This window comes from Lacerta agilis, chromosome 3 (genome assembly GCF_009819535.1).
Source record: "Lacerta agilis isolate rLacAgi1 chromosome 3, rLacAgi1.pri, whole genome shotgun sequence".
NCBI lineage: Eukaryota > Metazoa > Chordata > Lepidosauria > Squamata > Lacertidae > Lacerta > Lacerta agilis.
In genome coordinates this window covers 112,346,976-112,370,036 of record NC_046314.1, presented here as the reverse complement: position 1 = coordinate 112,370,036, position 23,061 = coordinate 112,346,976, and the positions used below count along the sequence as shown (strand labels likewise).

The window sequence follows — 23,061 nt, the reverse complement described above, 5'->3', positions numbered from 1 at the left end:
CGCTCCTTGGCGGGGCACTGCCGACAGGAGAGCCCAGAGCAAGCCCGCCTGGGGTTGGCTTGCCGGTAGCTCACCACTCCCAGCACTCCCAGAGCAAGCCCGTCCGGGCAGAGGCGAGCCAGGGAGGGGTGCCCAGAGTGTCATGCTCTCTAGGGTGGCACCCGGGGTGCCCTGCCCCCTTCCCCCCCCCCACGCCACTGAAAGTTTTTCACCACCAGCACTCTAGCTGCAAGGCCATCAATAATAATAACAATAATAATAACAATAATAATAAACCTTTATTGTCACTACACCACCTGTATGCAGTGAAATTGCAGGTGAAACTCAAAAAATTCGAATATGGTGGAAAGGTTCATTTCTTTCAGTAATACAACTTAAAAGGTGAAACCAATATATGAGATAGACTCATGACATTGCAAAGCGAGATATGTCAAGCCTTTATTTGTTATAGTTGTGATGATTATGGCGTACAGCTGATGAGAACCTCAAATTAACAATTTCAACTTTGGGGTTTTCATCAGCTGTGCACCATAATCATCACAGTTATAACAAGCAAAGCCTTGACATATCTCGCTTTGCATGTCATGAGTCTGGCGTGCTCTGGTCCATGGGGTCACGAAGAGTCGGACACGACTGAACGACTGAACAACAACAAAGCCGTGTTGGTCTGCCATAGTCGAAACAAAATAGAAAATTCTTTCCAGTAGCACCTTAGAGACCAACTGAGTTTGTTCTTGGTATGAGCTTTCGTGTGCATGCACACTTCTTCAGATAGTTCTTCAGACACTTTCTTCAGTGTGCATGCACACGAAAGCTCATACCGAGAACAAACTCAGTTGGTCTCTAAGGTGCTACTGGAAAGAATTTTCTGTTTTGTTTCGACTATGGCAGACCAACACGGCTACCCACCTGTAACTGGAACCCGAAAATTGTGATTTGAAACTGCTTTCCCCATCGACGTTTTTACACCCAAGAAGCAGGACGTGTCTGAAACTTCATGTTATCAATCATATGCAGGGTGGAGAGAGTTTACCTCCTCCTCCGCCGCAATATTTCATTCAAGTTGGCACCCCTGGCTGGCCGTAAAACATGAGCGATCCTACAGCATTGCATACTCTCAGTATTGCGCATTATAATCCCAATGGTGATCATAACTAATAGCAATATCGCACGTGCAGTAGCGCAGCTTAATTATCAGGTACCCACGAAAAGGGAGGCGAGGCTTAGATTGCAGATAACACAAATCTCCCTGGCTGGTTTCCTATTGCACCATCGCCTCTGGATCTATTGCAACATTGCCAGTGTGTGACAGCGCGACCGTCACACGCAACCTTTGCAAGGAAAGGTGGTGGGAGGAGGAGGCGGAGGCGCAGCAAGAGCGGGCCCTTTAAGGAACCCGGCTGCTGGCGAAGCCCCGCCCCGCCCCCATTTTCACCCTTCCCGCCTCCGAGCCAATCCGGAGCCGCCGAGCCGCCGTCACGCCAGCCCCCGCGACGGCCTCATTGGGCGACGAGGCCCTGGCGCCAGCGCCGCGCGGCCTCCGGGCTGCCTATCCGCCCTCCGAGCCTGGTGCGGCTCCCGCCGATTGGCTGCTGCTAGGGGACGGCCGTTGAGGGCACAGGAGGGGAGGGGGGAGGAGGAGGAGGAGGAGGAGGAGGGAGGATGGCGATGCGCTTTCTTCGGGCAGGCATCTCGGTAGATGAGGCGCCGGGCAGGGAGGGAGGAGGAGCAGCTGACAGGGACCCATAGGGACGAGGAAATTTCCAGGGAGGGCGGAAGAAGAAGAAGAAGGGGCGAGTGAAAGCAGGCGGGGAGGAGGGAGGAGGAGGAGGAGGAAGAAGAACCCAGACCGGGCTCAGAGGAGAGGACCTCAATAGGGACTAGAAACCTCCCAAGGAGACGGTAAGGGTGGGCGAAATAAGGCGGGGTGGGGGGGCAGGAGGGAAACAGAGGGGTCACAGGTATGTAGGAAGGTGGGAGGTGGAACAAATAGGGACTAGAAACCCTCCAATGAGGGTAAGGGTAGGGGGACAGAGAAGGGGTGGCTTAAAGCAGGCGGGGAGGAGGAAACCAGACCCCCAGGGTCATAGGGAGGGAGTAGGAAGGGGATGGGGAGGACCTCATAGGGACTAGAAACCCTCCAGGGTAAGGGTGGGCAAAATAAGGTGGGTTTGCGGGGAGGGGGGCAGGAGGGAAACAGCGGGGTTACAGGTACGTAGGTAGGTAGGGCAGGGGGTGCAGATGGGGCAAAATAAGGCAGGGGGCGGGGTGGGGGCACGAGGGAAAGAGCGGGGTCACAGGTAGGTAGGTAGGTGGGTGGGAACCACATAGGGACTAGAAACCCTCCAATGAGGGTAAGGGTAGGGGGACAGAGAAGGGGTGACTTAAAGCAGGCGGGGAGGAGGAAACCAGACCCAGGGTCATAGGGAGGGAGTAGGAAGGGGCTGGGCATGACCTCATGGGGACTAGAAACCCTCCAGGGAGACGGTAAGGGTGGGCGAAATAAGGGGGGGTGGGGGGGCAGGAGGGAAACAGAGGGGTCACAGGTAGAAGGGAGTGAGGGGACCTCATAGGGACTAGAAACCCTCCTAAAGAGATGGTAAGGATGGGCAGGGGGTGCAGATGGGGCAAAATAAGGCAGGGGCGGGGTGGGGGCATGAGGGAAACAGCGGGGTCACAGGTAGGAAGGTGGGGGGGGACAACATAGGGACTAGAAACCCTCCAATGCGGGTAAGGGTAGGGGGACAGAGAAGGGGTGACTTAAAGCAGGCGGGGAGGAGGAAACCAGACCCAGGGTCATAGGGAGAGAGTAGGAAGGGGCTGGGGAGGACCTCATAGGGACTAGAAACCCTCCAGGGAGATGGTAAGGGTGGGCTGGGGGATATAGAAGGGGTGAATTAAGGCAGCAGATAGGGTGAGTGGGAAGGAGGGAAACAGTGGGATCGTATGGAGGGAGGGGAGGGGAAGACCTCATAGGGACTAGAAACCTCCAGGGAAGGTAAAGCAGGAATATAGAAGGGGTGAATTGAGGCAGGTGGGAAAGAGGAACAGAGCAGGATCATAGGTAGGGAGGGAGAGGGAATGGGAATGGGAGGATGTCAAAGGAACTAGAAAACAGGGAGAGGGAAGCTAAGGGTGGGTTGGGATCTAGAAGGGGCAAATTAAGTCAGGAGACAGGTGGGTGGGGAGAAGAGTGGGTAAAAAGGAAAGAAAAGGTGAGGGGAAGGCTAGAGTAGGTGAATGAAGCCAGGTGGTGGTGGAGGAGGAGGAATAAGAAATTGGGAGTGGGAGAGGAAAGAAAAATTCAAAGAGAAAAGGAAATCGTGATTCCGGAGGGTGGAGAGAAAAGAGGGATTTAGCAATTTTTGCTGGGCAGGGCAGGTCCTCATTAAATGTCATCGCTCTGCACACCCACAAATTGACAGGTGAGACTGGAAGCTGATGGAGCTGTTCAAGAAATGGCTGGGCCACCCAGAGGAGCTCTACAACCTGGTGAGGTTTAAGATGGGAGGCTACAAGACGGTGATGCCCAAGATGAACCAGGTGAGTGAGCGACAGTGCACTGTGTTGAATGGGTGAGAGAAAGAACGGGTTGTCTCGTTCCCTGGTTTTTAATTTGCTTGCTTTATTGTGCTGCTTTGTCATCACTGGCTAGGAAGGCCCTTAGCTCGGTGGTCAGGGTCGATGCTGTCTCTTAAGCAGGACTGGAAATGTTCCCCTGTCTGAAGCTCTGGAGAGCAGCTGCCAGTCTCTGATGGTTGAGCATCTTGTTGCTCCCAGCGGCCAGAGGACCTCATAGGGTCAAAGGACCTCATAGCGGCCAGACAGACACTTACAGGAAGCCCACCATCAAGGCATTAAGGCAATTGCATTCCCACAATGTTTTCCCCGTCCCCCAGCAACTGGCGTATTAAGTGATACCCTGCCTCTGAACATGGAAGTTCTATTTAATGGTGCTGCCCAAACATCATTTGGGAAGGAGCTGTAGCTGTGGCAAAAACTTCTGCTTGGCATGCTTTTTTATTGGATTGGTTGTGACTCTCCTCAAATTGCTCACATTCAGGAAGAAAAGCAGAATAAAAACATTTTTTAAAATAAAGTAGACGGGAAATAGAAAAAGATGGAGATAAGGAGTTGTTGTACGGGGTGTATGTCTTATTTTCTCTTTTCCCGTTCTGTTTTTTCCTGCTCCATGCTTCTACCTTGTCAAGGAAGTGAGAAAAGAAATCATGGTTTCAGAAGGCGGGGGTGGGCCCTGGAGAGACTCTGAAATCTGTAAATTATTTTCAGACATATTTGATACACATCTTTAGTCTAAACAAAATAAAAAATAAAAAAATCCTTCCAGTAGCACCTTAGAGACCAACTAAGTTTGTTCTTGGTATGAGCTTTCGTGTGCATGCACACTTCTTCAGATATCTTTAGTCTATTAATTGCAGAATAGATTCATACTGTTTTCCAAAGTCCACAGTCTAATGTCAGACACGCAGGATTTGGAGCAGGGGTTGGCAGAAACAAAGACAGACAACAAATAATTGGAATTTTTTTTAGTTTATAGCAATCAAATAAAATTCTATATTGTGAAATTACAGTGCTAGACAGGTCTTAAATTGGACCGCCACTATTGGCTCATGATACGACAAAGCACTCTTACACCTTAATTATGAATTGCTGCCTGTCAGATTCTATGAAAGGTACTAGTTATATTTCATTATTATGACTTTATATGTGCAGTGAACTTGTCTGTCCTCTGGACAAATGGTTTTGTTCCGTTTTCTTCCTTTCTCTCTTCTTGAAAGCAAAAAGCCATTTCCCTCCACCAAATATCTCCTGTAGGATCTTGGGCCAAATCGCACTATGCTGGAACTGCTGTTTTGGAGCGCTTGGTGCAAATTTCTTCTTGTAGAAGCAGCTGGGTGGGGGACTACTTTGGATGCCAGGTGCAGTGAGGTGGGATCCAACTCCCTTGCCTCATTGCTGTTCTACATTGCCCAAATTCTCCAAGAAATCTTTGAAAATGAAAGACAATTAAGTAAAGTCCTTGTGGTCATCTTTATTTATTATTTATCTGCTGCACTTATTTCTTGCATTTTTACCGACGCTTTTTCCTCCAAGGAGCTTAATGTGGTTCTTCCCTTCCCCATTTAATCCCCACAATAACCCTGCAATGTAGGTTAGGCCGAGAGGGGCGAACTTCCCTGAGGATAGCATCCCACAAATGGGGAGCCACCACAGAAAAGGCCCATTCTCATGTTGCCACCCTCCAAATCTCATGGAGGAGGCGCACAAAGAAGGGGTTCAGATGATGATTGCGGGGTCCAGGGCAGTTCATATGGGGAGAGGCATTGGAGCCCGGGAATGCCCTTAGGGTGCAGGTGCCAGCCCTACTGAATCCTCTCCACTAGGTCTTTGTTGCGCTCTCATCCCTGATCACTGCTGGTGGTGTGTGTATTTGTGTATGCGCACATGCTGATGGGAATTGAATGCCCAAATCAGATTTCCGCCCCCCAACACTAGGTTCATGAGACACCAACATCTAAAGTGCAGCAGACGGCATGTTGACTCTGAAGAGAGAATCGCTGAACAGCTCTGGCGCTAACTTGGCAAGTAGGAAAAGCCAGCAGGGGGACTTAAGCCCCAGGAAATTAAGTGCCAGGAAGCTCAGAGGGACTTGCTTCTCAGTAAAGACACTTAAAAAAAAAGTTATTAAATTATTTCAGCACATAACAACTAATGAACCACCCCACCCTACTCCCAGAAGCTACAATCAAATAACTCAATTTCTTACACCAGGCTACTATTTGGATAAAAGGCGATACTCCGTTTAAGTCAAGCTAAAAATTTTATATGGCTGTTTTCGTTATTAGCCGCATACACAGTATGTACCTAATGCATCAGGCAAAACCATACCTCTTCTCCCAGACCTTTGGCTACTTAAGCAAACTAGGACGTTTTAAACTGGGCATGGGTGTGGGCGGAGAAAATCGTTTGTTATGCCTTTTTGTGATTTTTTATATTGAAAGCTGCCCCTTGGTCCTAAGAGGAAGGGCAGTAAAGAAATTTAGCAAGTAACAATCGCAATAATAAAAGCCGTGCCGTTCGGTTGCGCAGGAGTCTCCATGCGCTCCAAGACGCGCAAACGGCAAAGCCAAGTGCTGTTTAGTGGCTAAGGCGTCGGAGTAGGACCCCGACCGCATGAGACCCGGGTTCAGGTCCGCACGCAGCCTCCCGCCACTCGGAGCCTGACCCACCATCCTTGGTTGCCAGGATAACGCCGGGGGCAGGAGAGGAACCTCCGGCTGTTGGGGAAAGGTGGCAGATACGAACACGGCGAGAAATGAGGTGGTAATTTAAAAACGCCTAGGATAGCGCTGTGGATCTCGCTGCGCTTTCGTGGGGTGGGGGTAAGGGATCTTTTCCCCCTTGAATGAAGGGGGGGGGAGGAAAAGGTGGAGTTCGTTTCGCCCACGGCGATTTTTCAAAGCGCCGGCAGGGAGCGCCCGGGGTTAATGCGGCCAAGCGCGGCGCGGCGCCCGGGGAGGGAAGGAGGCGGGCCGGTCTCGGCTCCCTTCCCTCCCCGCCGAGGGAAGGGGCGGTGGGTGTGTCCGCTTCCCCTCTGGCTGCGCGCGCCCCGGATCCTTTCCCCCGCGCCCATGGCACGGGGCCAGGCGGGGGCCGCGCTGCTGGCCCGCTGAGCCGTGCGCCCGGGCGCGCCCCTCGTTCCCTCTCCATGGCCAGCGGCCCCTCCAAAGCTGCAGCCTCCCTTTTCAAGCGCACCTTGGCCCTTTCCCCGCCCCGTGCTGGAGGAGCAGCAGGAGGATCGGGGCCGGGAGGCGGTGGCGGCTGCAGCAGCTGCTGCTGGGCCGGGAGCCGGGTGCGCTCGGCGTCCGGCCCGCACCGCCTCCAGCAGCCCCAGGCTCCGCCGCCGCTGGCTTCCCGGGGGACCCGTTTCCTGAGCGCGCCGCCGCCCTCTGTGCTCTTGTTGCAGGACTCGCTCAGCGACAACCTCCGCCGCTGCTACCAGTATTTGAACCAGACCAGCCGGAGCTTCGCCGCCGTCATCCAAGCCCTCGACGGGGAGCTGCGGTGAGTTCCCCGGGCGGGTGGGGGGCGCAGGGAGCGAGGGGCGGACAAGCTTGCACGCTGGCTAAGGATAGGCTTGGAAAGGGTTAACTGCGACTGCGTTGGTCTGGCAAGGAAAGGGTTAACCGTGCGCGCGCACGGGTTTTGTTTTGGTTGCAAGTTTCGTGGGTTTTTTCCCTCCCCCTGGAGGAGGGCGGTGGGCGGGCGGGCAGGAGTGAAATCCGAATCGAAGTCCTGTGCCAGGCAGTGCGCTCCGAGTGACCACCAAAGAAGAAGTTGTGCTCCGCTTGGCACCGCCTGCGGGGCTGGAGCCTGGAAGTTTCAGCGCTGCATAGCCTGGAATGGTTTTCCTGCCATCTGGCGACCTGTTGCTAGACTACAACTTCCATCAGCTCCCAGGTGCTGAACATGCTGGCTGGGGAGCTGAGAAAGTCCCAAACTCTTCCGGAGACACACGGTTCAGAAAGACCAACATTTCTCTGATGAAAATAGGGATGTCCTATTATTATTATTATTATTATTATTATTATTATTATTATTATTATTATTATTATTATTTACCCCAGCCATATTGGGCAGCTTCCAACATATATAAAAAACATATGCCTTAAGGTGGCTTAAAGGTAAAGGGACCCATGACCATTAGGTCCAGTTGCAGGCAACTCTGGAGTTGCACCGCTCATCTCGCTTTACTGGCCGAGGGAGCCGGCGTACAGCTTCCGGGTCATGTGGCTAGCATGACTAAGCCACTTCTGGCAAACCAGAGCAGCGCACGGAAACGCCGTTTACCTTCCTGCCGGAGTGGTACCTATTTATCTACTTGCACTTGCTTTCGAACTGCTAGGTTGGCAGGAGCAGGGACCGAGCAACGGGAGCTCACCCCCTCGTGGGGATTCGAACCGCCAACCTTCTGATCGGCAAGCTCTAGGCTCTGTGGTTTAACCCACAGCGCCAAAGGTGGCTTAGGTGTTGGCTAACTCCATACCCTCTAACATTTCTCCGATGAAAATAGGGACATGCTAAGGAAAACCGGGACATTCTGGAATCAAATCTGAAATGGACTGTTTCTGTAAATGCAGGGACACTTGGAAATATTTAGAATGGACAGAGATTTTAATTTATTATTATTTATTAAATTTTTAAAGTAGAGGTTTTGTCATTGCAGTTCCTGCATTGGACTAGATGGCCCTTAGGGGTTCCTTCCAGCTCTGTGGTTCTGTGTAAGGCAGCCTGGATGGGCTGTTTTCTCCATTGACTGCCCAGGGCTGTCAGCTCTGACTGGCAATGGCTCTCCCCAGGAGATGGTGGGTGCTGTGCCTGGGTCCTTCTGCATGCCAAACAGGAGTGCCGTTAGCATGGAGGGAGGTCCCAGAGCATGCACTCTGCTTGCTGACCAGACAGCTCCTCCCCCAAACAAGGTTTTGGGTTGGCCTCTGAAATCAAGAGAACATTGTGGTTTGGGCAGCTTCCACCAACTTAAAAAGATCTGAGGTCCGTTTCTTAGGAGGCAGTGAAAACACAATTCCAGGAATTGTGGCTTAGCCTCCTGGTGCAATTGTCAATAAGCCAGCGACTCACCTAGTCCAGCATCCTGGTCTCACATTTGCCTTTTGCTGATGCAATGCCAGTCTGCATTGCCATCTAGCCCCTTCTGAAATCTAGATTGCTTTTTTTGTTGCTGTAAATATTTCATTTATTCTGTTAAATCATTGGCTTTGGACCTCTTGGAATTCACTGACATACTCTTCATTTTGTCTGTTTGAATTTTGAACGTTTGCTGTTAATTGCTCTGGGCCTGTCCTTCACAGTCTATTCTGGCACAGCACATACCTGTTGCATCTTACCAAGTTAAAGATATCATCTGAGCTGCCCTTTGCATCACTGCAAGCAGGCCTCCTCCGCCCTGTTTTATGGGTACACATGGGTTTGCTCCACAGCAATTACGGCAACTTTGATTCAGCTACCTCTGAGAAAGAATGAAAGGTGAAGTGCGGACAATGACTCCGTTCCCTATACATAGTGGTGTGTGTCTGTGTCTGCCTGCATGGGGTAAAAAAATGCAGGAGATTTTCTGCAAATTGCTTCAGGCAGACTGTAGAGAGTGACCCAGTCTTGCTGCCCATTTAAGAAGCTGGCGCAGTTAAATATATCAAAATGAAGTGTTTCATCCAGGAAAGTGAGGCTGATCTGTAATCATAATAGCAAAAGAACTGGACTGAATTTTGGAAAGTTAAATAAGTTAACAATATACTGTATTGTCCAAAACCGGTTTGAAGTCTGTATCGTGATATCAGTTATTGACCTGGCAATATACAGTGGTACCTTGGTACTCGAACAGCTTGGTACTCGAATGGCTTGCCTCCCGAACAAATTGGCTCCCAAACGCTGCAAACCTGGAAGTAAGTGTTCTGGTTTGCGAGCGTTTTTTGGAAGCCGAACGTCCGACGCAGCTTCCGCTTGAGTGCAGGAAGCTCCTGCAACCAATCGGAAGCCGCACCTTCGTTTTCCAACGGTTTCGGGAGTCAAATGGACTCCCAGAATGGATTAAGATCAAGAACCAAGGTAACACTGTATTGCGAATCATGATGTGCAGAAACCACCTTGTGGGAAAAACCATGAAGCCATCCAATGCTTTTCTTGGTTCCTGCAGCCTCTGTTAACTGCCGGCTCACAGCTCTCCCCTGCCTCCTGCGAATCACAAGAGCAGGTCCCGGCAAAAGTCACAATACAGGAAAAACCACAAAGCCTCTACATAGCTTCATTCTTATTTCAGACATGGTGATTAATCAGTATATTATGATGTTTAGCTGGTTATAGATCATGGTGTTGAAATCCAGGAATCACCCAGCCCTGTGCACTGCCTCCAAAATCAAGGGCTGTCTGCTGCAGAATTCCAGTTGCTGGTAACTGCAAATGGGTGGCGTGCTGCAGCCATGATGGTCTCTTGGATCCTGTTGTCGGGCTTCCCCGTAGGGCATCTGGCTGGCCACGGTGAGGACAGGATCCCCAGTCTGATGCAGCTCTCTTTAGGTTCTGCAAGGTTGATGCTGGCACTCTTGAGTTGCACCAGGAGGCTAATCTGGAGCTGATACTCAGTTCCTTTATTTGCAGCTGTGTTTCCTAATAGAAACGAATGATCCACAGATCTTTCGCGCTGGCTGAAGTTGCCAAACGCAATGTTCACTCTCCTCCTTGGCTTCCTGTCATTTCACAGGCCAATCTGAGGCCTGGTTTGTGGGGAGGAGTAACCTCTTTGGGGAGAAGGGACTTGGCTCTGTGGTCCGGGCACCTAGTTTGTGTGCAGAAGAAGCCAGCTTCCATCCCCAGCATCTCCTGGTAGAAAGTGCCAGGTGGCAGGAGAGAGCTGCTGCCGGTCAGAGTAGAGCGTTCTCTGTTGTGGGTGGATAGATGGCTACCAAGCAGTCTCAGAGGCAGCCCTAAATAATATCCTCTCTCCTCTTTAGGACCTATGGAGACATAGGAAGGTGCCCTTTACTGAGTCAGACCATCGGTCCATCCAACTCAGTTCTGCCCACACTGACTGGCAGCAGGGGGTTGGACCAGATGACCCTTAGGGTCACTTCCAATTTTATTATTCTGTTAGCTCTCCCAGGTTTCAAGCAGGACTTTCTCAGCCTTTTCTGGAGATGCCAGGGATCGAACCTGGGGAGCCACCTGCTTGTGATAGGAGATTCCTTCAGCTCAGACCTCTTTCCTCCTCGTCCTCAGCCATGCCGTGTGCATCTTATACCTGGTGCTCCGAGCCCTGGACACCATTGAGGACGACATGACAATCGACCTGGAAACCAAGGTCCCCATGCTCCACAACTTCCATTCCTACCTGTATCAGCCAGACTGGAAATACATGGACAGCAATGAGAAGGACAAGGTAGTTTTGGAAGACTTCCCAACGGTGAGCAATTCGTGTGGTCTTTTTAAGTTGGCCGTGCAAATCCTGACATGGCCGGCTTGCTATGGCTCTTTGTATTTGCAAAATGGACGCTTGCTGGCAGCAGTTAGGAAATTGGTTTTATGATGGTCTCTTACTGAGCCATCTCTTCTCAAGGGGATTTAGCAGCATTTTTAAGATGGGGGGGAGAGAAAAACAACAGTGTGACCCTCAAATTCAATTAACTGCCTCCAAGGATGCTTCAGTCTTCAAGGGATAAACACAGATCTTAGACTGGTCTAACCACTGCATGTTTTGGGAAGTTGCTTACCTGATCGCTAAGTATTTGGACGCCTCTTGAGATATAACTAAATTTTTGCATGACAGTTCCTGAGAACGAAGAGCAGGTTTTCGTCTGTGTTTGGATGCAGTTAGGTGCCATTTTGAGATGTGCAAAAAAATTAAATAATTTTTATTTGATTTTACAATACAAAATTATAAAAAAAATTCAAAAACATAACCATATACAGAGATTCCCACTCCCTGGAGTCCCATTCTAATAAATTAAAACTGCATCTTCTTCCATACTCTATTATATCAATCCATATTTTCCATGGGGATTGTTGCACTACAAGTGAAATCAAAATCCTTCCAATGTTTCCATCTGCTTACAGTAGTCTTTTAAATAGCTTATAAATTTTTCCCATTCTTTTGTAAAGTTTTTATCCTCTTGATTCTCGAGTTTTACAGTCAACTTTGCCATTTCAGCATAGTCCATCGGCTTGGTTTGCCATTCTTCTAGTTGGGTCCCATCAAGATGGCGAGCTGGATCTTTCACAACTGACCTGATTTTAACCACTGGTTTCAAAACCGCACTGGCATTTTGGGTTTCTTAGAATTTCTGAGCAATGTCAGAGACAAGGCTGCTGGTTCCCTATAAGTGCGAAGGCAAGATTCGATGATTGGTGTCTTGAAAAAGTTACAACATCAAATGCAACCTTAAAGTTGCGGCTGGACAATAATCTGGTCCTGAACCAAGGGGTGAGGGAGACTGGCCCTCTAGATATTATAGACTCCATCAGTCCTAGTGAGTGATGAGAGATGATGGGAGTTGTAGTCCAATACTGTAGGTTCTCCAACCCTGCCCTCAAGTTGCTATAATTCCTAGGCTGAAATCCCATAACTGCTTTCCTGGGAGCAAGCTCCACTGTACTGGATGGGACTTGACTTCTGAGTAGACCTGTGCCTACTGTCAAACTGGTTACCCTTTGTCAAACTGGCTACACTTTGGCCCTGGAAAGAGGAGTATAGGTCCGTTTCCCTTAAATGCAGAAACTTCATCCTTACCCTTGTTTTGAATTGGCTCATTTTGTTTCCTCCTGTCATTTGGGATTGTCGCCTTAGATCTCCTCGGAGTTCCGCAACCTGGAAAAGATCTACCGGGATGTGATTGCTGACATCTGCCACAAGATGGGTCTGGGGATGGCTGAGTTCTTGGAGAAGAAGGTGGATTCTGAGAAGGAGTGGGACCAGGTGAGCAGAATTGGGAAGGGGTCCCCAGGGAACTTTATTTGGGGCTGAAACCTTTGCGTTCAGGAAAGGCGCTGAAATGGATCCAGCTTGCAGTGTGGGACGTCGTTCGCCCCTTGCTCCTAGGGGTTTTTATGATTCCTTATTGCGTCGTCCTTTTCCAACTGCTGCTCTGTGTACTTGGAGTCATCTTCTGGAGCATCTGTGGGCTGCCCCATCACTCTGCATCGTCAAATCTCTCTTCAAAACTTTTTTCCCCCCTAAACAAAATAAAAAATAAAAAATTCCTTCCAGTAGCACCTTAGAGACCAACTAAGTTTGTTCTTGGTATGAGCTTTCGTGTGCATGCACACTTCTTCAGATACACTGAAACAGAAGTCACCAGACCCTTATATATAGTGAGAGGGTGGGGAGGGGTATTACTCAGAAGGGTGGTGGGAATGGGGGATTGGCTGGTGGGTGTGGAAAACCTGTTGACGACTCTTGTTGTTGTTGTTCAGTCGTTCAGTCGTGTCCGACTCTTCGTGACCCCATGGACCAGAGCAGGCCAGGCACGCCTATCCTTCACTGCCTCCCGCAGTTTGGCCAAACTCATGTTAGTAGCTTCGAGAACACTGTCCAACCATCTCATCCTTTGTCGTCCCCTTCTCCTTGTGCCCTCCATCTTTCCCAACATCAGGGTCTTTTCCAGGGAGTCTTCTCTTCTCATGAGGTGGCCAAAGTACTGGAGCCTCAACTTCAGGATCTGTCCTTCTAGTGAGCACTCAGGGCCGATTTCCTTGAGAATGGATAGGTTTGATCTTCTTGCAGTCCATGGGACTCTCAAGAGTTTCCGCCAGCACCATAATTCAAAAGCATCAATTCTTCGGCGATCAGCCTTCTTGATGGTCCAGCTCTCACTTCCGTACATTACTACTGGGAAAACCATAGCTTTAACTATACGGACCTTTGTCGGCAAGGTGATGTCTTTGCTTTTTAAGATGCTGTCTAGGTTTGTCATTGCTTTTCTCCCAAGAAGCAGGCGTCTTCTAATTTCGTGACTGCTGTCACCATCTGCAGTGATCATGGAACCCAAGAAAGTGAAATCTCTCACTGCCTCCATTTCTTCCCCTTCTATTTGCCAGGAGGTGATGGGACCAGTGGCCATGATCTTAGTTTTTTTGATATTGAGCTTCAGACCATATTTTGCGCTTTCCTCTTTCACCCTCATTAAAAGGTTCTTCAATTCCTCCTCACTTTCTGCCATCAAGGTTGTATCATCAGCATATCTGAGGTTGTTGATATTTTTTCCGGCAATCTTAATTCCGGTTTGGGATTCATCCAGCCCAGCCTTTCGCATGATGAATTCTGCATATAAGTTAAATAAGCAGGGAGACAATATACAGCCTTGTCGTACTCCTTTCCCAATTTTGAACCAATCAGTTATTCCATATCCAGTTCTAACTGTAGCTTCTTGTCCCAAATAGAGATTTCTCAGGAGACAGATGAGGTGATCCGGCACTCCCATTTCTTTAAGAACTTTCCATAGTTTGCTGTGGTCGACACAGTCAAATGCTTTTGCGTAGTCAATGAAGCAGAAGTAGATGTTTTTCTGGAACTCTCTAGCTTTCTCCATAATCCAGCGCATGTTTGCAATTTGGTCTCTGGTTCCTCTGCCCCTTCGAAATCCTGACGACTCTTAACGGCTGCAATTAGTCTTGCAGGGAAAGGCAAGGGGTGAGATGGCTAAAGATAGCTTTTTCATGTATAATGAGATAAGGATCCAATGTCTTTGTTCAGACCAGGTCTCTCCGAGGTTTTGAGTTTGGTAATGAGTTGGAATTCAGCAGCTTCTCTTTCCAGTCTATTTCTGAAATTTCTGGGGGGGGAAATTCCCTGAGCTCTTTGCTTCTGGCTAGCTAGTTTCATTATACAGTGGAACCTTGGTTCTCAAACTTAACCCATTCTGGAAGTCCTTGCGACTCCCAAAACCGTTCGAAAACCAAGGCTGGGCTGCTGATTGGCCGCAGGAGCTTCCTGCACTCAAGCAGAAGCCACGTCGGACGTTTGGCTGGCAAAAAATGTTCGCAAACTGGAACAAATTCAGCGTCCGGGAGCCTATTTGTTCATTAGCTAAGCCGTTCAAGCACCAAGGTATGACTGTACCTGATGTAATGATTTGTGAAATGTGCATTGATTTTTATTGTATCAATTTCTATTGCGTTGTTTGTATTTGCCGTTTTAGATCAGGTACCAGCTGATATCAGGTATCAGGACGCGGGTGGCGCTGTGGGTTAAACCACAGAGCCTAGGGCTTGTTGATCAGAAGGTCGGCGGTTCAAATCCCCGCGATGGGGTGAGCACCCGTTGCTTGGTCCCAGCTCCTGCCCACCTAGCACGTCAAAGTGCAAGTAGATAAATAGGTACCGCTACAGCGGGAAGGTAAACGGTAATAAATTGTTTGAGATTCACGCCGTAATGCTTTTTTCCATTCATGTGCACAACTGGCAGTCATGTCTGTGCTTATGCAAACCCTCCTTTCTCATGTGCCAGAAAAAGGAGGGAGATGCAAAGCCTTAAGTCATGCAGCTCTTTTAATAAGTAGATTTTAAAACAGCAACAGCAACAACAATACCTACTATAGCGAGGATTTACTTATTTATTTTAAAACCCTCTCTCTAGTATTGCCATTACGTCGCTGGCCTGGTGGGCATTGGCCTTTCCCAGCTCTTTTCTGCGTCGAAGCTGGAAGACCCCATCGTTGGGCAGGACACAGAGCTGGCCAACTCCCTGGGGGTTTTCCTGCAGAAAGTCAACATCATCCGGGACTACTTGGAGGATGAGCTCGAAGGCCGGGAGTTTTGGCCCAAAGAGGTAAAGCAAGGGGTGACAAGAGGGGAGGGGAAGCTGTGACATTTGGTCCAGGGATGGAGACCACCTGTTTTGATGGGACACGAGAAATGGGCCTTTGCTGCGGTGGCTCCCCGCTTGTGGAGAGACTCGCCTGGTGTATCTTTAGATGCCAGGCGAAAACATTCCTCTTTTCCCAAACTTTTGCCTAATTAAACAACCTATGGCCGTGTGTGTGTGGCACGGTATTGTCTTTATTTGATGATGATGATGATGATAATAGATAATTTATTTATACCCCGCCCATCTGGCAGGGTTTCCCCAGCCATTCTGGGCAACTACCAACAGAACACCAATAACAATAATAAAAAAGCATCCACAGCTGTGGATGCCAGGATGGGTTAGAGTGGGTGTGGGATAAGCAGCAATAAGGGCTATGATACTTTAAATTGGTTAAAAAGGACTGAAACTGGAACGCTGTATGGAATTTGCTGAAATGTTTGCTGAAACGTCCAGGGGTCCCCGAGTCCAGGGGAGTGGGGATTAGAACTAGAAGTAGTTATTAGAAGAAAAAGCAATGGTTAAATGTATGGATGTTTTTGGGAAGTAACTTAGGCTAAGGGGTGTACTATAAGATAAATGGATGAAAAGATTACAAGGTTTGGAATAGGATTTAAGATATAAAATGAAAACTGCTAAAGATGGATTAAAAGAGGGACCCAATGAGGGGGGGACCGAGGAAGTCTATATAAACAATGTCAATTAAGATATGTTATTGAAAACAAGTGTTAATTGTTTAAAAATGTGGGGGGAAATCTATTAAATTTTTAAATAATAATAATAATAATAATAATAAAACAGCAACAACAACAAATAGTAAAAACTTCCCTAAACAGGGCTATGGTACTACAGTGGTGCCCCGCTAGACGAAAATAATTCGTTCTGCGAGTATTTTCCTCTAGCGGGTTTTTCGTCTAGCGAAGCGGCAATGCAAACCGCGGTTTTCGCTAGACGAAAAAAAAAAATCCGTCTTGCGGGGCAGCCTTCCGCTAGGCGAATGCCTTCGTCTAGTGAGTTTTTCGTCTAGCGAGGCATTCGTCTAGCGGGGCACCACTGTATGGTGTGTATTTTTGTGGTTTTATAATATTATAATAATTTTATTCAGGGGTCCCCAAACTAAGGCCCGGGGGCCGGATGCGGCCCAATCGCCTTCTAAATCCGGCCCACGGACGGTCCGGGAATCAGCTTGTTTTTACATGAGTAGAACGTGTGCTTTTATTTAAAATGCATCTCTGGGTTATTTGTGGGGCATAAGAATTCGTTCATATTTTTTTTTTCAAAATATAGTCTGGCCCCCCACAAGGTCTGAGGGACAGTGGACCGGCCCCCTGCTGAAAAAGTTTGCTGGCCCCTGATTTTATTTATACCCCGCCCATCTAGCTGGGTTTCCCCAGCCACTCTGGGCAGTTTAAAACATATCTAAAAACAAAAAAAATAAAAACATCGGTCATTAAAAACATCGCTAAATGGGGCTGCCTTCGGGTGATGGGCAGTGCAGAAATTTAATAAATAAATAAAAGTAATAAATACAGTGGTGCCTCGCAAGACGAAATTAATTCGTTCCGCGAGTCGTTTCGTCTTGCGAAGCACGACCTAGGAATGCATAGGAATTTAATTCCCTTAGGAATGCATTGACATTTTCGTCTTGCGAAGCACGGCCATAGAAAAATTCGTCTTGCGAGTCACCTAAAAATCGCAAAACCCTTTCGTCTAGCGAGTTTTTCGTTGTGCAAGGCATTCGTCTTGCGAGGTACCACTGTATATATAATAAGCCGCCTCCTCTCAAGGAACTGTGCCCACAAAGCAGCTTGCGAAAAACCTCCACTGATCAAAATACAAAGTGTTGCAGGGTGGGAGAGCTTGGGGAGATTTAAAAGAAATTGGGGCAGCAGTTGAACTTCCGAACTCCCTTCCTATTGACACCAGGCAGGCTACTGTGATCTCTCTGTCACCTTGTCACCTGCTTAAAATACTTTTGCTTAGGCAGGCCTACCTAGATATGTAGGGTGTTGCTGGGTATTTTGACCTGATTCTATTTATTTAATCCCCCCCCCCAACGTTTTAAATAGTTTGTTTTGGTTTTGGGGTTTTGTTTGTTTTTAACCAATAATTGTATTGCTTTGTTCTCTTTGTAAACCCCTTTGAGGTTTGTTTGTTTGTTTTTTAAAAAAACAACAACAAAGAAAGTGGTGTGTGGATTTTACGAAATAAATACATAATAAATGGGGACAAAATGTATCGAGTAGGATAAAAACCAATCATTTAACAAAAGTAGAATAATGCGAAAGTTACAAACAAACAAACAGACACCACACAAGCTTAAATACATAAGCAAAGAGCTAGTGGGAAGAGGAAATTCTCAGTGCAGCGCTGCATAAGCCACTCTCAGTTCACATCCTGCATCGACGGGGGTCAGACTAGATGACCGCTGGGGGTCCCCTTCCAGTTGTATGACTTTGATGACCTCTCGGTGTCTCCCAGGTTTGGAGCAAGTACGTGAAGAAGCTGTCTGACCTGACCAAGCCGGAGAACATCGACAAGGCCGTTCAGTGCATGAACGAGCTCATCACCAATGCCTTGCACCACGTTCCTGACGTCTTGACATATTTGTCTCGCCTGAAGAACCAGAGCGTCTTCAACTTCTGCGCTATTCCGCAGGTGGGTAGGGGCGCGTGGCTTGCAAAACTGTCTCCTGCTTTGAAGGTGCTCTTCTGTTTCCCTTCATCTCCTGTTAACAGGGCCGGATTTAGGTTTGATGCGGCCCTAAGCTACTGAAGGTAAGGGGGCCCTTTATATGTCCAGCTGTCAACAACAAATTGTCACTGTTTTGTGGGTTGAATGTATGCTACATGGTAATTTATGGACCTAATAGGTATCTCAAGCCATTTGCACGTGTTGCCATGCAACCAGTCTATGCAGAATGTAGGCACCCTATATATTGTTCGTTGTTGTTCAGTCGTTCAGTCGTGTCCGACTCTTCGTGACCCCATGGACCAGAGCACGCCAGGCACGCCTATCCTTCACTGCCTCTCGCAGTTTGGCCAAACTCATGTTAGTAGCTTCGAGAACACTGTCCAACCATCTCATCCTCTGTCGTCCCCTTCTCCTTGTGCCCTCCATCTTTCCCAACATCAGGGTCTTTTCTAGGGAGTCTTCTCTTCTCATGAGGTGGCCAAAGTACTGGAGCCTCAACTTCAGGATCTGTCCTTCTAGTGAGCACTCAGGGCTGATTTCTTTGAGAATGGATAGGTTTGATCTTCTTGCAGTCCATGGGACTCTCAAGAGTCTCCTCCAGCACCATAATTCAAAAGCATCAATTCTTCGGCGATCAGCCTTCTTTATGGTCCAGCTCTCACTTCCGTACATTACTACTGGGAAAACCATAGCTTTAACTATACGGACCTTTGTCGGCAAGGTGATGTCTTTGCTTTTTAAGATGCTGTCTAGGTTTGTCATTGCTTTTCTCCCAAGAAGCAGACGTCTTCTAATTTCGTGACTGCTGTCACCATCTGCAGTGATCGTGGAACCCTATATATAGAAAGGAGCAAACCAGTGATATTGCAACCATTTCGATCTTAAGCAAATAAATTTCCATCTTTAAAGTGCTAGTCAGAAAGTCGTCTGTGTTATTTTCCAGCGAAGGTACATGAAACTCATTTGTGTGGACACTCATTAAAAAGACAAAACTTCCTTCAAGAGTGGAACTGTGAGGGTGTGACTTCGAGGTGCACTGTGAGGGCGAAATAGGCAGACAGACCCAGGGGGTCCCAACTTTTACATGAGGGAATTTCTAGTGGCTGAACCCCTCATACTGTGGACACAAGGGATAGTCTCATATTTGGCCTAGAGTTTAAAAGGGTACCTGGCCACGTTGGTGCTGGAAAGGGGCTCTGTTTTATTTAAAAAGAGAAAGGTTTACAGAAAGGCTAAAGGGATAAGTGGGAGTTTAGTTTTACCTAAGAAAGCCCTGTTAGTTCTTTTAATAAGTGAGAGGACGAAGTTGTAAGACGAAAGGAAGGGTCCTTCGTCTATCACAGAAGCCAAGAGAACATGTGGCTAATGACCTTTGATAGCCCAGAATCTAGCAGGACGGTTTTTGTGACTTCTCCTCCTCCACTTCTGGTCCCCAGGTGATGGCCATCGCCACGTTGGCTGCCTGCTACAACAACCAGCAAGTCTTCCGTGGAGTGGTGAAGATTCGGAAGGGGCAAGCCGTCACTCTGATGATGGATGCGACAAACATGCAGGCTATTAAAGCCATCATGTACCAGTATGTGGAAGAGGTGAGCTCATGATCTCCGTAGGTTTTATTTCTGTGCTTGTTTTCCATGGTAGAACCATGCTCAAAGCGCCTTACGCTGTTACAGAAATTACGGGGGGGGGGGGGAGGGCACCTAAGCAAAGTCTCCTCCTGAGTAAACTCATTGGGGTATGGAGCGATGCCCTTAAGGGAACCCATCAGGGAAATGCATTGCCTCTGCAGCCTACGCCAACATACAGAATAAAATATAGCAACATTTCAAGGTAAGTTACAAAACCGAGCCCAACGTAAATCATCAGCGCAAACAAAGAAGAGGAGGAGGAGTTTGGATTTGATATCCCGCTTTTCACTACCCGAAGGAGTCTCAAAGCGGCTAACATTCTCCTTTCCCTTCCTCCCCCACAACAAACACTCTGTGAGGTGAGTGGGGCTGAGAGACTTCAGAGAAGTGTGACTAGCCCAAGGTCACCCAGCAGCTGTATGTGGAGGAGCGGGGACGCGAACCCGGTTCACCAGATTACGAGTCTACCGCTCTTAACCACTACACCACACTGGCTCTTGCACCTTCTAAAAGTTGCATAGTGCAGTTATAAACTTGAGATTGGCAAACCTCGGTCAGGTGACTTACTGGTGGGGCTGGAAATTAAGGGCAGACAAATTTGGCGGTTGCCTTCTTTATTTGTTTTGAGGCGAATTTGCCACGTTTGTTGCTGTAATAAGCTACTTTGCTTCTGGTGTGTTAAGGCAATAAAACGCGGGCACTTTGCTTCTGGTGTGTTGCTGGTATTAAACAATAAACAACAGGAGATCTGTTTGGACAAATGCTGCCTCTTGGTGAAAGCTGGTTCTTCTCTCCCGCAGATCCAGCAGAAGATCCCAAGTACAGATCCTTCCTCCAGCAAGATACAACAGATCATTGCCTCTGTCCGATCCGTTAGCCTACCCAGCGGTGCCCTGGTCTCCCGGACCCATTACTCTCCCATCTACCTGTCCTGCGTGATGCTCTTAGCTGCGTTGAGCTGGCAGTACCTGAGCACCGTCTCAAAAGCCGCAGAGGAATACGTCCATACAGGCGAGAACTGAGAGCAGACTTCCAAGGATGGCACGCCCTTCGCAGCGGGAGGGAATATGCTGCTGTTTCTTGCCCTTTTGGAAAGGGAGAACTCATAGATGTCCCAGGACTGTTGGAGGAGGGCTTGGCATCTTGCAAGCTAAAGTTGGAGCCAGAAGATTTCACCTAGAAAGCAATTATTTGCTAGCTTTGAAGCGTCTAACAAATTGCAGTTTCCAGGCCTCTTAATTTTTTCCTTCCTCTTTTGGATGAACTGGTCTGTCTTAATATATTTTTCCTTCCATTTCTTTCCCGCAGACCCGTTTGGATCTGCGTCTTTTTTTGTGTTTTTGACATAGAGTGTTTTTTAACTAGCGTGTTTGAAGGTGCCTCTTTGTTGTTTGTGAATTTTGACAGTAAAAAGGGGGGGTAAATGCTGCAATGAAGCCTCCTGCTCTCTTTTTCTTCTGTTTTTATTCAAGTTGTTGAAATCCAGCGAACAAAGCAGTACAAGAGTCCATGGTATGGTTATCTTGAGTCGGGCTTATTTAGAAATCTCAGCAAGTTATAATATTTACCAAGGATTTACCCCGGCTCGTTTTAGAACGGGGCCTTCTCTGCAGTGACTCCCCATCTGTGGAATGCTCTCCCCAGGGAAGTTCACCTGGCGCCTTCATTATACACCTTTAGGTGCCAGGCAAAAACGTTCCTTTTATAACCAGGCCTTTGGTTGATCTCATTGACATCCAACACCCTTTTAGAATGTGGTTCTTTTCTGGAGGGGTGTTACTGGGTTATTGTTTTCGGTTTGATTTTATATGTTGTGGTCTTGTTTGTGAACCGCCCCAAGACCTCCAGGAATAGGGCGGTGTATCAATTTAATAATAATAATAATAATAATAATAATAATAATAATAGATTTCTTTATTGTAAGAGAAGCTAAGCTAAGGGATTTTGTGGTAGTAACGAAACACATACTGGTGGGTGGCAGCCTTGTTTTCACGGAGGGATTCTGTTTTTACGGGATTTTTTGATGTGTAACCTGGATTGCAAAATGTACAGGCAAGTTCTTAGCTTCTGGTTGGTGCAAAAGCCTATGAGTTTGACTGGTCAGCATTTGAGAAGCAGGCTCACTCGCTTTCAATCCTGGGATTGGCTTTGTTCTAAGATACTCTTGTTCCAAAGCAGCCTTGCTTGAGGTTCCCAGGCGTTGTTCGACTACAACTCCCATGATCCATAGCCAGCAGAGGCAGCAGTCATGGATGATGGGAGCAGTAGTCCAACAACATCTGGGAGACCAAGTTAGAGAAGGCTTTAGACCGGTCTTTCTCAATCACCTCTTATTTGGAGAATAAGGAAGGAATAAGGAATAATTTCTTATTGGCCAAATACATTTTCCAACATACTTGGAATTTGTTTCGGCTACATTGCAATGTAAACATACAAACACTGTTCCTCTCACAATACAAAGAAGCAAAGAAACTCCACCCATAATTGACCTCCCCTTCAGCTACACAACTACGAATTTTAACAATTTAATGGCACAAGGGAAAAAACTGTTCCTGTGCCTGGCCGATTTTGTATATGAAGTCCTGTAGCGATGTCCAGATGGAAGTAAATCAAGCAGATGATGACCGGGATGTAAAGGATCTGCTACAATTCTCTCTGCTCTCCCTAACTCGGGTAGCATAGATTGTCTCTATTGTAGGCAAGCTAGCACCAATTTAAGGCAATTGGAGCCTTAAAGAATGTCTATTGTGTGTGTTCTCAAAAAGATCTGAGGCCAGGCTGCTGAGATGGGGCCCTTTAATGAAAATATCTTGGGGACAATCAGTAGAATGCATCGTTGTTCCTAGGCCAGGGGCTGTTTTTCTGTTCAGTACACCTGGTCAAAACAGCCTCAATTTATTATATATATATTTTTAAAAGCAGCACCAAATATAGATATTCTTGGCTATTCCGCAACCAGTTTGAGCACTTCTGCTTTGCATCTTTACTTCCTGCCCGTAGCCTGGTCCATGCCACTTGTTTCGGATTGCAGCTGCCCTGGCTGGTGCTGGTGTTGCCATTCACAACATCTGGAATGCATCAGGCTAAGGAAGGCTGCTCCAGAGTAGACCTGGCAAACCTGTGGCCTAGCTGCAGACTCCTACCTGCCCCTGCCAACATGGACACTTGGCCGGTCACAGATGCCCCCAGGCCTACTCTAGAGGAAGCCCTCTTTCAGTACTCTGAACCATATCTATCCTGGCTCTGATCCATTTTATACTTAATGGCTGTGTTTGTGTGCATGTTTTCCTTTTCCGGGTTGTGGGGGGGGGGCATAACCCACAGGAGCCACTTTCCAAAAGAAAAGAT

At 47.9% G+C, this 23,061-nt stretch overlaps 1 protein-coding gene across 2 annotated transcripts; it reads left to right on the top strand.

The window, feature by feature from the left end:
• The first annotated feature begins 1,809 nt into the window (after positions 1 to 1,809).
• Positions 1,810 to 21,129, top strand: FDFT1 (farnesyl-diphosphate farnesyltransferase 1). Of its 2 annotated transcripts, XM_033145150.1 has the most exons (9): positions 1,810 to 1,902; positions 3,426 to 3,543; positions 6,989 to 7,086; positions 10,813 to 10,996; positions 12,377 to 12,505; positions 15,164 to 15,355; positions 17,873 to 18,049; positions 19,522 to 19,674; positions 20,514 to 21,129. In XM_033145150.1, exons 2-9 carry the CDS (start codon positions 3,442 to 3,444, stop codon positions 20,733 to 20,735), a joined length of 1,257 nt encoding a protein of 418 aa, XP_033001041.1. In that variant the 5' UTR covers positions 1,810 to 1,902; positions 3,426 to 3,441; the 3' UTR covers positions 20,736 to 21,129. The 2 variants fall into 2 exon arrangements, with proteins under 2 accessions (XP_033001041.1, XP_033001040.1); XM_033145149.1 differs by lacking the exons at positions 1,810 to 1,902; positions 3,426 to 3,543 and having other exon boundaries at positions 6,595 to 7,086.
• The last annotated feature ends 1,932 nt before the right edge of the window (positions 21,130 to 23,061 follow it).